Raw genomic sequence first — 15,605 nt, 5'->3', positions numbered from 1 at the left:
CACTTTAAAAACAAACAAATTTATAGAATAAACAAAACTATAAATGATATGCAAATATATAGTATCTAGTAACAGCTTGCTATACAAAATGCACAAGTACTTTTATACTCACATAAAATGTCATAAATGAGTCTGACACATGGGAACTAGACCATGAGTTATTCTAAAATAAAGTATCCCAATAAATATTTACTCTACAATAAAAGTTTATATATATATATATAGGTTGAAAACCAATATTTGTTCAACAATAAAGTTTTCAAATTCATAGGTTCAAAACATAAATATATGTTCTACAATAAAGCATTCAAATTTCAAATAGATTCAAGGTTTAAAACCAATGTTAGTTCTACAATAAAGTATTCAGATATTTAGAAAGTATTCAGATATTTAGATTCAAAATCAAATAAAATTCACGAGCTTGGCGTGTTTAGGCACTGTAAGCCCGTGGTAGGTGCTGTCGTAAGATGGACAATATAAAATGTGGACTCAATTGAAAAATAGAAGAAAAACAACCAGAACAAGTTAATGATTGTACAAAATTTTTTTCACAAGTTTCACTGCCCTTGACCTTTGGCTTAATGACTTCAAAATCAACTTGCCATCAGCAATGACACTACCAATTTTCACAAACTAAGGTTTATCAAGTGATTATGCAAACACTTAATATCAATATGACCTTCACCTTTGAACTAATGATCACAAGACCTACAGGTGTGAGCAATGTCCCTACAAAGATTCACAAGCCTAAGTAGGCTTATTGTTTTCAAGTAATTGAGCCTCCAAGGATTTTACACTAATTGTCCATGTGACCAAATTTACCTTTGACGTTTAAAAATGAAAATTAGCATTATCTTTTTTTCCCAGAGTATCAGCTGATAACTAACATAACTTTACTGGTATGCGAAAACAAAATAGAAATATCTGCATTTTATGTTATTTGTATCATTTCTAAAATAAAATGTAACTTACCAAATTTTGTGGTGATATACCCTTCTCAATGTCTAGGGTATTTTGATTCAACCAGAACTCTGCCAAAATCTGTTAAATTAAAATAACACTTTATAAATCACATGTAAAATGTACATGTATAAGTCCTGCTATTAAAATACTGCAGATTTATATTATCACAGATATTCATTGGATAATATCAAATGTTCATATGATTTATATAAACAGCTACATTTTTTTAATCACAGAAGGCATTTAAAAAAATACATGCATAAGCATTATTTGCAACATAAAATGAAAACTATAGCAAAAAGCACTGCTTTGTCCAATGTAAGACTAATTTACATCAAAGTCACATGGCAGCCATTTTGAAAAAGGGTTGCCATCTTGAATGAGTGGAGAAATTTTTAGACTCACTTCACTTTTGACATGTACATAGTCCAAGGTATCCTAATCATTTCATGCTTGTATCACCATTTGCACTATTTTTTACAGAAGAGACTTGACGTCTCACCCCACTAGCATTTTTAATTCCTTATAAAGACTCTTGACAGGTTATATGGCTGTGTGTAAATGATTATTTCCTATATAACCATTTCTTTTCAACTTAGGTTATATATGCTTACAAATGTACATGTATATGATAACCCATTAAAACATGTAAAACTAATACAATATACTGTCTTCATTTGATGAACAATCTTACAAAATAAACAATATTTTCCACCCATTATTGAAATCATGCTTGGTGTATTTCATATCACATGTTTTCTATTTCTTGTGTTACATTCATTTTTTAATAATGTTTGTAAACTATTTTTTTCTACAAACTATGTCAAGCAACTGGTGTTGCATGAACCACTTATTAGTTCCCTACCAGTTTCAACAGTAAAATTATACATTATTGGGGATAAATTTAAGACCACCCCTGCATTATTTTCATAAAACAAATAACACAGCCTCTCCTAATATTATGTTTACCATATTTCACCAAAATAACTTGTTATTCCAGGATCAAGGGTATAAATTTGACTATTTCTATATTATATAATATTAACAATTCTGCGGAAGGAAAACAATAAATAATCAAAATCAGGAAGAAAATAATAAACAGCATCAAACCCTACATTATATAACTGAAAGCTGCATGCCTCCAGATGAGCAAAATTACTTCAAGAAAATCAAAGTTAAGAAATTATACTAATATTTTAAGGAAAGTAAAATAAAAATACTAAAATTTTAAGAAAAGTAAAAAAAAAATCTTAATTTTCAAGCTATAGTATAATGTGATATGTGCTATTAATGACTGATTTACAGTAAATCTTACCATATTATTACTGCATAACTTTTGCATATTTTGACCTCTTTTCGGTAATTTACTTTGATTGCAAATGCTGTTTCCAAAGAGTAAATTTCTTACTTTATGACATTCTTAATAGTTTACTTTTCACTTTTCAGACATTTTTTAAAATTTTCATTAAAGTTATCATGATAGAGGGATGATGCTTTGAGGTTTGGCTTTTTCATTTATACAATTTATAAATGACGCACTAACAGGGCAGCAATATCTAAATGGTATAAAACTACATACAAAATTTAAATTAAATGTTCCTGGTAAGTTTTTAAAATTTGCAGACCTTCAAACCTACCTTCAATAAAAATCATAAGTGCATGTACACTGTAACAATGTACGCTCCTAAAAATGTTTCATTGTCTACGGAATCAAGGACATTTTCGCAAGTTAATTATCATGGCAACCAGTCGTAAATCTCCTTTTCTTAAAAATCAATATAAAAATTCATTTATAAGAATCTGAACTTAATTTGAGTCTTTATTTGAGTATTTTGAATTATATTTGGACTTTTATGGATATAATATTATAGAAGTTAGGAAATATCTTAATAAAAACCTATTTTTTAATTTGAGTAATGTAAATGCTAGGGTTTAATAAAGACATTTATTATATACCTATATCTTTTCTAGAGAAAATACAGTTATTTTTCGACATAAGAAATACAAAAATCTATTTGGGTATTCAATATTCTGTATTTATCAACTATCCTGTGTTATATGTCAAACATAATGAAAGACTACTTGTGTGTATTGAATTCCAACATTTCTGTGTTTCAGGACCCTGCAAAATATTGAGGAAAAAGCCCCAATCTTAATTACTTATAGACCTGTCAAAAAATGTCACAACACCAAATATTATTTATCTTATATATGTAAAGTGAAAACTATATTTGTTATATTTATTCTAATACATGTACATGCAAATACATTATGTAAGTTGAAAATGTAATAACATATGTTAATTATTCACCTAAAAAAAAGGGGGCAGACCACCCAAAAGTCTCCCTCAATTTTTTAGTAACGGGGGAACTTTTGTGTGGGGTTTTGTTCATTAAAAATTTGCCTTCAGAAAACCCCCAAAAAACCCTTGACCTTTTCTGTGACCCCTTCCAGGGAATGTTTCTGGCTTAAAAAAAAACACAGAGAGAAAAAAAAGTTAAAGACATACATTTGTACACTTAAAAAATATATAACATGCATAAACTAAATTTGGTCACTTATTGGGTAAAAAACAGCCACAATACGGATCCCCAAATATACATATGGGAAATCAACCTCTCTGACCACTTTTGGATAAAAACCAATATTTGCTCTTATGTTCCCTAGTATTTACATTTTTACTAGCCCTAATATTAAGTATCTATGATCCGCTACAATATTTCTTTTGAACAATGTATCAATTCATCTTGATCATTTGCTCTGCTTTTGATTTGAATTTGAATAGCCTGTACTTAATTTTAAAAAATTTTCACAAACAATTCACTCAAATGAATTAGCCATCATATCAGTCTAGTTATACTACAAGACATTTTATTTACCTTATAAGTGCTTAAATTTTCTTAAATATTTCTATGCAAATCATGCACCAGCCCACTGTAATCATGCTCCACCCATCAATGGAGAAGGGTGATTAAAATGATCAACTATTACCATCATCTGCCCATCCCTGGACAAGAGTAGTTAAAGTAATCAATTGTAAGTTTGTTACAATGATCCATCCATCCCTGGGAAAATGATCAATTGTAACCATGCCCCACCCATCCCTGGAGAAGGGCTGGAAAAATTATCAATTGTAACCATGCTCATCCAATCCCCAGAGATGGGTGGGGTAAATGAACAGGATTTTCACTGCCCAGACATACTGTGATTTTGTTTTGTCTACAAAATGCCTGACTTAATGATCTGATGAACCTGAAAGGGGGCCTTCACCAGTGGTTGAAAATCAAAGTAAAATTCTTGGGTATTCCCCTTCTGGGGTATGGGTGTGATTACAACTGGCAGATACATTATTAAGTAATTTCATCTTTCATTTTTTTATGAACTTGTATAGATAACTTTTAATATGTGCTTCACAAAGACTGACATATGAGCCGTGCCATGACAAAACCAACATAATGGGTTTGCGACCAGCATGGATCCAGACCAGCTGTGCATCCGCGCAGTCTGATCAGGATCCATGCTATTTGCAATATAACATATAACAAGTAGAGAAACAGTTAGCGAACAGCATGGATCCTGATCAGACTGCGCGGATGCGCAGGCTGGTCTGGATCCATGCTGGTCGCAAACCCATTAGGTTGGTTTTGTCAAGATGTGGCTCATATGTGTATTACCTTGTTGGTGTTTGTTGCATCATGGGACTTCGAACTGGTGTACTGATGGACTGTGGGAATTTTGGAAGACTCTTTTTATTGAGGGGTAAAAAATAGTCAAGATATTTGTCAAGGAGGCAAGGGTAGACAACTTCTGTCATGTTGTTCCAGTTGAGAGATTTCATCTGCCACTGTTTTGATACCAGGGTCACTGAGAAGTGAAACATGTATAGCTCAAATGCCCCTGAAAAAATATGATCATTATGTTAACTGGTGCAGTAACAATTATTGTTACACCTTTAAACAGATTAACAGTCTCACTAATACTGACAAACTCTGCATCACTCCAATCATTGTAATAAAGATATAGAAAATATGACAGATTTATTCATTTTTTTTTTGTCAATTTCTAAGAGATTGTTAACTTATCAGCATAAAAGCTTTTTTCATGTGTTCATAATCTGACATGCACTAATATCAATCTGTTTCTTTTTCAACTATAACTTACCAAACATTATCATTATATAATTATATATGAATTTGTTTTTTGTTTTTTAGACAAACCATAACATAATTATAGCAACTGTACAGTTTTATTAGAGAAGTTCACATATTAATTCATGCAAAAACTTACACCGGACTAGAACCATCAACCTTCTGTTACCTAGTTGTATAGTTTTCTCAAATGATAGAATTCTGAAATAAGTGACACAAACCACTTGGCTACAGAAATCAGTGACACAACCCACTAGGCCACAGAGGTTTCCTTAATATTATTAGTTTCATTTCATATGCAGATATGAATAGCTTAAGAATTTTGGATTACAAATCACCAAGGCAGAAAGGGATATTCACCTCTATACAAAACAATTAAAGTCAAACCTAATATGTAAAAAACAAAACCTTACCTAACATAAGGATGGGTTTAGAGTAACTCTGAAACTGTAGTTTATTCACATAAAACATCGGCAAACTTCCTTCTTCAACCATATGTCTTGTTGGATTCTGTGAACATCAAATTAAAGTTTTCATAACAAATTTACAATTCCCTAGAGATAATGAAAAAAAAAGTAATAAAAAATTCATAACTCCAGTTCTTTGACTTTCCTCATAAATAATCGCTAACTACCTCCTAGTATCAATGAGCAAATAAAACTTATCACCACTTTAATTTAACTGAACAACAGCCACTGTAGAGCGCTTGACTTTTTTACTTTTTGTAAAAGCAAACAAATAAAATGTTTTCAACAAATCTTTTTAGGAAAAAAAAAATTAGTTATTCAAGTCACACTTGTTGTTTGTCCAAGTATGAATCATTTCCAGGTCAAGAAAATAGGTCACTTCATTAAAATCTAGGTCAGCAGATATCAAAGTTCAATTTTACATTTAAAACTGCACATGGTCCAAATTTCCTTATGCCTGTGCATCATCATAATAATCAAGTCTTCTAACTTTCATGTTGATATCTTTAATAGTTATGATATCATTCAGCTTAATAAGTAATTTTGACAAAAATTCAAAGTTAACAGGTGCATAAAACTCTGAAAATATAGCTTTAAGAAATATTCCCCTTGTCTAACAACTGCATCTTGTCATTAGATATATAAGTATACCAAGTTTAATGTTGGAATCTTTAAAAATGTTAAGTAACAGGCTACATTAAAGTTAAAATCATATACTAACTGTCGCTCCAATATCCCTCGCTAGGTAACAATGATATGATTTTAATGAGACTGCATAAAAGTTTTTGCATGACAACAACAAAAAGCACTGTTACAATCATATCATAATAGCGCAACTTTTACTTTGAAACAGACAAGCTAAAAATGTTTGAATAATAGGCTTCATTTTGCACGACAACAACAAAGATGATGGTACAGTGATCATAAGGCCACTCTTAAAAAATTATCTGTTTGCTATTGCCGGCCGACCCGGCGAAAATGCCCCGACTCAAAAGTTTTTTTCAGCTTAAAAAAATCATTTTTTTTTTTATTTCGGCCAAATCAGCCAGGGCATTTGACCCAAAAAATTCCCTTGAAAACAAAAAAAAATCGGAGGAAAGTCACACATTAAATATGTAAAGTAACGAGTGATCATTCATGAGGCCATTCTGTGCATAAAATTATGGTGTTACTATTTAAAGTATTCACATAAATAGCGACCAACCAGGTAAGGATATTTTCCTTACGTCACGCAGTACTGCATGCGCGCGGCAATTAAGTTGAATTAACTAATAATAGAACGTATCAAATAAAGGTGTGGAAACGGGATTAAAATTAATGTTTGTTCAATTAATGAATATTTGTAAAGCATTTATATGGTCACGAGTTTACCATGTGGTAATTTTAATGTGCTTTGGGTACATGTTCGTTTGTTAATGACTGCCGACACAGATTAAATACTTAGCCCATGCAATAAAACATTTATGGTAGCAGCGGGGATTCTGTCATAAAATTGACAGAGAAAATAAATTTTTGGAAGCTGTGGTCCTTTCATATGCTTTATTGTTTTGATAGCAGACACAAATATTGCACTTCAAGATCATAAAAAATGTAAATAAAATATCATAATCAAAATCACAGATATACATACGTCCAATTAAACTCCATGTCAAAATGCACTTACGATTTATAATATGTCAATAATTGACACAATAAATATCCAACATTTTTTTTACTTGAGCAATAATTAAACATGTGTAATCATTCCTTGACAAAAAGAAATGACTGTTTTTTTTCTGATATATAAAAGAGGTGGAAGTCAATTGAGTGTCGGCACTTCTTTGATGATTCGGCAACAACTACAGGTGTGTAAACATCAAAGATTCACAGATTCTTCAGAAGTGCCGACCAGTCATTTGTCAGAGGTCATTTCGTGTGTAAATTTTGTATTTATTATTTAACAATGGAAACATTATATTCCTTTATTATTTATTATCTATCTTTTTTATTCCTGTATATATAAACTAGTATCCTTAATACTAGTAAACGTGAACCCGTGCCCCCATATGGAGCAATACGTTTATCACGGGTTCACTCAAGCATGAGATTTTCTTAAATATGTTACATAAAGACTATCTCATCACATTATGGGTAACCAAGTTATTATTATTAGCCATATTTGGGACTTAGATTTTTTCTTATTCTTCTATGAATTGTTTAAGTAATAGAAGATTAATTATTATGTGTGATATCTAGATGCATAATAATTCATAGACCATGAGACAGTGATAAATAGATAAGGCTGTTTCCACCACATTTTAATTATCATATCTGTTTTAATTTTGAAATAAAGTTGGTAAAAACACGTATACATTGGATGCAACGGGCACCCGCAAATTTCTATCCAGTCCTCGCGACAAACTTGTCGAAATAGGTCAACACAAAAACTTGCAGAATTTTCAAGAAAATCGGATTGACCTCCTTATTTAGATAGAAGAAATTTTAGACCAATGAGAACAAAGGAGGCAATCCTCTCTAAACCAATCAAAATTAACTTTATAAAGCGGGTGTTCGGTAGAACTTACAAAATTTACAAAATTTAAAACAAACTCTGCTAATTACAAACATGTTATTAATTATATGCATCCCAATGTATACGGTTTATAACATGTAAATAGAAACCAACATAAACAACAGTCAGCCCACATTGAAATGGTCAGAAAACGTTCCTGACATGCCTTCTCGCACATAAGTATGCGAACTCTACAATTATAAGTAAATTTCTAAAAATTTTTAGTTATATTAAATAAATATTAGTCCTGTTATAAAAGACGGTAATCTATATAAACGTCTTGGCCGATTTTAAATTAAGTGCTTTTAATTAATAAATTTTAGATTTCTCAAACTTAGTATGGGATTGCCCCATCTTCCTCCCATGGCAGAGGTTGTACGTAGAGACAACCCTGTCATGGGGGATATGGTATGCACATAAACACATGTACGGATATAATAACAAGTATAATAAACATCAGATCCCCATTTTTTTAATGATTATAAATGAAGTATATGCTCGCCCATATGGTCTCTTTCCGGTGGCGAGGGTAAACAAACACAAACACACACAAATTCCTTTTATTTATGGATGCTACTTTTTGCGTGAGTGTTTTTGTGTCTTTTAGCGCTATGGAATTTCAACAATCGGCGATAATTTTGGGTAACTAACAATTAAATATTTTAACATTTTTTAAACAGGGGTGCAAATATCCGCCATTCAGAAATTATAGGAGACAAATCTTGCGTGTGTTATTTTTTACAGACGTGTAATAAATTGAGTAATGATCACCCTAGAGAACGAAATGTCCCGGTGATCCACTATAATTTTCCAGGTCGTACGGGAATATTTACGCAGGATAAGTTTATCACATCGGTAATTTAACCATGCTTGAATTTATGTCCACATAGTCATCTTTTTATTTCATGTTATGATTACAAGTGAACATGTTTTTGATTTTTTGACTGTCTTTTACATGTCAGTTTTGTCGTTGCCGATGATGATAATGTAGTCCAAATTTCCATAATCTGCTACAACGTACTTAGCGTATTAACTTACGTTCCGTAAAAATCATATATCAAAAAAAAAAAAAAAAAAAGCCTACCTACCGACCCACTCCTTATAACTCTGGGTCGGCAATAGCAAACATATATATTATTAAGGGTGGCCTAATAGCTCAACTGTCTGCCAAAACAGACAGACTAAAGATAGTCAGAAAAAAAGCATGCAGTGATTACGGGAATACAGTGAGCATTTATAAACAATACATATCATAATTATATGTACAGAACATCTGTTCTACTTAATTCATGTAGGTATGAAGTGAAAAATAGAAAGATTTTACACAATATATTGATGTAGTGTCAATATCTGTCATCTGATTTGTTCTATTCTCGATAAAATCCTATTTGTGAAAAATCATACTGTGCATGATGTTTGTTTGTTTGATTCGGTTTTACGTCACACCGACACAGAATAGGTCATATAGCGACGTTCCAGCTTTACTGGTGGAGAAAGACCTCAGGTGCTCTTTAGTGCATTATTTCAGGCACAAACGGGCACCTGAGTAGAACCACCGACGTTCCGTAAGCTAGCTAGATAGCTTCCTCACATGAAAGAATAAAAATGGCAGCTGTGTAAATAAGAACCTTGTACCTTCACTTTGGCAAGGAACTAATATACTTAAGTTCTTGCCAAAGCAATGGTACAGTGCGAATGATGGAAAAAGGATTTCATAATCAGTCACAAGTCAACAAATGAGACCTGCGCAATCTGGGAATCAAACCTGGGTCGCCTGATTCACAGTCCACACTACCAATTGAGCTAACTGGACAGCTTTGTATTAATCCTTTATCATATATGGCACATATAAAGGGTAATAAAAATACATACCCAAGTGAAATTACTGTCACTGTGATGACTTAAGAATTTCAATATTTTATTTTACTTCTTGTTTTTGTTTTGTTTGGACGTTGTTATGACCCAAAAACATGGTTATGTTCTGTGAGCCATCACTGAACATATACATGTATATGCATACTATTTAACATTTTGTCAACTGACTTTAAATAAATTGCTTTCTTTATGAAACAAAAACACAATTTTCTACTGGAATAAACTACTTACAGGTAGACTGGCAAAGGGAAATTCGTACATCAGGTAGGGATCTGTCTGAAGGTGACAAACAAGTTTCATCAGGGGTCCCTCTGGACCTAAAAACCTAAATACACCATCAAAATCACTGTGTGGTTGTGATTTTGTTATTGTATCCAAAGACCATCCTGGCTCGGTACCTGATCCAAATATATTCTCTAATAATCCTGGCAGTATACTGCTTAAGTCCTAAAAAAACAAATAATAATCAAACATTAATTTAGGCTCCAGTACAGACAAAGACCGAAAAACATAAGCTCTATTCAGTCAATACATATTCTGAAATTTTCCCTGAAAATGACGAATTACATAGTCCAGATTGAAATAATGACAAGTCAAATTAAGATGTTTAGCATGTTACATGTATATGGTAGATTATTTCAAAATATGGTAAACTGATGCACATTTATCTTTTCTCTCAGTGAAAATTGTATACACTTCATCAGCTCCATATTTACATTTGATAGATCAATCTGTTATATTAATTTATTAAATTAAATTTATTTTGCTTATAAAGAGTTTTAAAGAGTTGATATAAATTATATAAATAAAATACAGATGTTAATCAATAATTAAATATAAACATTAGTGAATATATTAAATATGTGCATAACTGTGAAATCACTTAATAGATTTACTCCGGAATAAAGAATATTTTGGGGGTTTTCCCAGCTTATCAGGGGGTACAAACAAACTTTTATAGTTACTGCCTTGAAATAAGCACAACAGGTTAATTTATCTATTGTGACTGGGTAGTGCACCGTGAAGCTATAAATGGTAAAAGTTTGTTTGTACCAGGGGATAAGCATAGAAAAACCCACATTTGCCAAGATCCTGATTACATCTATTTTGTGGGCATAAAATTTCATGGTTTTGTCACAAAGAACAATTTTGTGGATTGTTACCCTCGTGAACTGTTTATTTTTTCAACAGGTAAAATATAAATAATGTGATGCAAAATAATCTTACAGCAGATGAAATGAAATTTTGTTGGATCATAGGTTTATATAGGATTGGCCTATCCACGAAAACCATGGAAATTAGTGTTCCACATATAATATACATTTCGTAGTAGATATGTAGGAAATAAATACATCACAAACATACTTTATTGCTTGAATTATTAATGAGTTGTTCTAGTTCCAGGCATCTTTGATTTAGGGGTCTTCCATAGGCAAGTTGAAATCTTGACTGAAAAAAAAGAGAGAAAAATTTAAAGGAATTATACATGTTTTAATTATTTAGATACACAAGTAAAAATGCCAAAAGTGAAACGCAAATTCCATATTCATAGTTATCAGTGATGACTGACTTATAGTGACAGTCAGTCATGTAAAATTTAACTGCATTTAGAACAATATTATCCTGCTTTCATAATTTTGTACAACTTTTAAAGGATATTTACTTATTTAGCTTAGTAAAAGATATTATGAGTTTGTCCCTTCACATGTTTTTGATGTAGTAAAACCTTGTTATTTTTATTATTTTATTAAATTGTGGATAAACAGATTAATGCAAACAGAAAAGAGTTCCTGTCTGTCAAGCCCAACTCTTTATGATAGATGCTGACATTTTTTAATCTGTCAATCAGAACAGTCATACCCCTTGACATGGTCAAATTGGTCAACAGTGAAAATCTCCTCTATAACCTGCATTTCTATAGTATAAGGGGAGTAACTCTCAAAAACAGAGCATGTCTTTCTTGGACAACAGGTCACAATGAGTAGTAAAGAAGGGTTTCATGTTGAGCATTATTCCAGTCTGTTGAAGTTTTCAGGTGTCCTCTGGGCATTGTGCCTGGAATCTCTCTTGCATCTAATCAGATATTCTATATAAATAATCTCCCTTACTTACAGCCGGGATCTGCCAAAAAGACGGGAGTCAACCACTGCATCCACAGGAGATTATGTTGAGGGACTATGAAGAGATTTTGTACAATGTAGGTCAAACTTGTAGTTTTTACGTAATAAGGAAACTCTCATTCATTTCGGCTGACCCTCGTAATTATCACAACTTGAAAATAACTCAAGCCACATTAAAATGGCTGTCAAAACAAATTTTGTTAGAAATGTTTACAGATTCAGGAACCTTGTGTATAAGCCACTTATATTGGGAGTTAAATTTTTAAAAAAATATTTTGCATGATTTTGAATGGTATTTATATAGAATACTTGCGGGAAAAGATAACTTAAATGTAATTGGGCCAGGTCCGTGTACGAACTGGGACGGGTCTTGTGATGACTGGGAACGGTCTGTTTACCGGACCGGTGTAGAGAAGGATAAAAACTGCGGTCAATGTATGTTATTCTGGTTAGCTTTTGTAATGGATCTGATCCAAAATTTACATGTGCATCTAAATTAAAACAAAAATGTGACTTAATATGAAAAAGGCAAAGCCTCAAAGCGAGCTCGATTTTCTTTTAACATAAAACAGTAAAAAATAATAGTTCATTTTTATTTTATATTTTCCGTTTTGAAATTGTCATTCGGTATTTTATACACTGCTTTCGGTCCCCATTTCTATTATGGTTCCCATATAAGTGCGCAGGACACCAGTCTACGCTTCCGTTTTCAATCAGAGTACATTGGCTTTTATTGTTACCTTGCAATTCGAAAAGTTGCAATTCAAAAATTTGCGATGTGTCGATTCGTTACTTGGGACTAAAGTTTTCAAAACCATCACTTTCTAGCAGGTACTCGCGTTACCGTAAAGCTCGCTTTACGAGCGAAGAGCCCAGCTTGTCGAGCTCGCTATAAAGTTTTGGAATCATTTAATAAATTAACAAACAAAAAAAATTAATGACCAATGCCAAAAGGCTACTGACAAACTAGGATATATATATAATGTTCATTCCTTTTTTACTTTATATATACACCCATTGACAGTCTCTATATGAACTACTTAAATAACTGATGTATATCGAGTGAAAAAATATAAGTTGTTTGACTTTCCCTTATCTTCGACTAAATTCAATATCTCTAATGCTTAAACAATGCAAGTTTAGCCATTTTCAAACCGTTACTTTGGGGTTATTTAATATCTAATTTTAAAATTTATTACACCAATGAAAAGCTTGTGATCTTAGCTTTGTCTCAGTATATATACTTCAACACATTGTTTGACAGTAAAGGTATTTATATTTACAGTTAAACCTACCACAAGTCAGATCATCTTACATATACTGGTGCCTCATATTTCCGTGGTACTCATATTTCCAAGGTAATAGGCATTAACAGTCTTAACTGCCTCATAGACTTCATGAACCTGCCAGGAGTTTTACTTTCGCTCTCTTGTTGTATTTTTATTGAAATGTAACATATACAACTCAGAAAACTTATTATTTTATTCAGATTAAGAGCAAAGTCAATTATTTCAACATTTTACATTCAGTTTTTGTACCTTTTAAGACAATTGTCTTTGTTAAACAACCATTGAGATATTTGATAAATGCCAAAGAGAAAATTCCCACTTTCAAACAAGGCTAGGTATAGATACACTAAAAATAAAGATTACTATTGGTTTTGCTTTTGAAACTGTTTAAATGTAATTTACTCACTAGGCAGCAGATGGGTGTTTATTGCCATGTTGTGTACATAATTGCTTACATGCAAACATTAAAAAGAATAAACTACGATGTAACTGACATGTCTTTCCTACATTATTCAACATATTTTCCAGAATTTTATTCTTCTTACTTTTGTTTTCTATGTTAAACAGTTAAGTACCCCGTAAATATGAGGCACCATTATATGTTTTATACAGTGAGATACACGTATAAGAATAGCCTGTCATATACTAATTCAGAAACTGTCAATAGATGTATGATAGCAAGCTCGACGAGCTGGCCCAAAGGGCCTGCTCACAAAGCCAGCTTTACAGTAACGTGAGTACCTGCTAGAAAGTGATGGTTTTGAAAACTTTCGTCAGGAGTACCAAATTGACACATCGCAACTTTTCGAATTACAAGATAATGATAAAAGCCAATGTAATCTGATTAAAAACAGAAGTGTAGACTGGTGTCCTGTGCACTTCTATGGGAACCATAATAGAAAGGGGGAACCAGAATAAACGGAAGCAGTGTATAAAATGCCGAATGACAATTTTAAAACGGAAAATGTAAAATAAGAATGAATGATTATTTTAAACTATTTTACAGTAACAGAAATTCCAACTCGCTTTGAGGCTTTGCCTGTTTCATATTAATAAATAGGGGTCTAACCTAGGACATAATTTGCCTGTTAAGTTTTCTGGAACGAAAACCCGACTGTTGAAATTAATTGCTCAGAATTTTTTTTTTCGAAAACTCAAGCTGAAAAACATTATACTTTATCGTGCTCCTCATCGAGATATTTTAAATTGTCTACTTCTCACATTTATTTGAAATTAATCAAAGTGAAAGTAGAAAGTTTCAATAGAAAACAGTTCCACAAGACGTGTTTACATAACAAAAGGTACTGATTATCCAAACATAATTATCATTTTGAAATCATATAAGCTTTCAAAGCATTTAAAGGAATATTTATAACAGTTGTCTTTTTAATCAGGCCAAATAAATACCCAGATTGTTGACGGTGATGAGAAATTTGTGGAGGCAGCCATTGTTAGCTGATTACTTTTCTAGCCAATCGGAATGAGCGTAATAAATTTGTATAATCCAATGAAATTCTTGATAACAACAATGATATTAAACCCACAATATCGGATATTGTACCAAAATACACCACATAGATCTGTTACGGTTTTTTTTAAATATCGAAATTTAAATAACATATGTGAGTATCAAGTCATAATTATTGCTATATTCATCTGGATAAATCTGAAAAGGATGCAGACAATTCTCACCAAGGTCGTGTCCATACGCAAATATTCCTCATATTTCCCAGGTTCTTATCAACTCCTTATTCATGATCAACTCCTTGGTTTATATTAAAAAAAAAATAACAATAATTTAATTTGATTTTGAGAAAATAATTCTTGGCGTTTTTATTGAGTTTTAGATGTATTTATTTCAATCATTTCCTTTTGTTAAACACTTAAATCTTAAATTAAAATTGTATAATTTTAATGAAAAAGATTTGATAAATTATTCGTCTTTGACTAGATGAATGTATTGACCTTGAAAAAGTTTTTTCCTCATATAAATATTTTTTAACAAAAATTGAGGTATCAGTTATTTAAATGGGAACCGTAAATGTTTTTACCTGTAGCCATAGACAAATGCAAAAGCCTTCAGAAAATGTATTATTTTACAGATTTTGATATCCGGTTGTTAAGTTTTACTTGCTACATGTTTTAAGTTTAGCAAGCATGCGTGATATCTCTATGTCTCTGGAAAAAGTAAT

At 31.8% G+C, this 15,605-nt stretch overlaps 1 protein-coding gene across 1 annotated transcript in view; it reads right to left on the bottom strand.

Annotated features, from left to right (window-relative positions):
• The window catches only part of LOC132743926 (sphingomyelin phosphodiesterase 4-like), a 43,566-nt gene extending 28,665 nt beyond the window's left edge, over positions 1–14,901 (bottom strand). Inside the window, exons 1-8 of the mRNA XM_060732524.1 lie at positions 14,821–14,901; positions 11,370–11,453; positions 10,236–10,451; positions 5,525–5,621; positions 4,638–4,860; positions 3,397–3,430; positions 973–1,041; positions 113–163 (exon numbers count right to left, since the gene is read on the bottom strand). Coding sequence (XP_060588507.1) covers positions 113–163; positions 973–1,041; positions 3,397–3,430; positions 4,638–4,860; positions 5,525–5,621; positions 10,236–10,451; positions 11,370–11,453; positions 14,821–14,862 — 816 coding nt within the window. The 5' untranslated portion in view covers positions 14,863–14,901. The remainder of the gene's footprint in view (positions 1–112; positions 164–972; positions 1,042–3,396; positions 3,431–4,637; positions 4,861–5,524; positions 5,622–10,235; positions 10,452–11,369; positions 11,454–14,820) is intronic.
• Between the last annotated feature and the right edge of the window lie 704 nt (positions 14,902–15,605).

Source organism: Ruditapes philippinarum, unplaced genomic scaffold (genome assembly GCF_026571515.1).
Source record: "Ruditapes philippinarum isolate M1 unplaced genomic scaffold, ASM2657151v2 ctg818_1_1_1_1, whole genome shotgun sequence".
NCBI lineage: Eukaryota > Metazoa > Mollusca > Bivalvia > Venerida > Veneridae > Ruditapes > Ruditapes philippinarum.
Note: the sequence above shows the minus strand (reverse complement) of the source record. Positions and strands in the feature narration are given on the sequence as shown.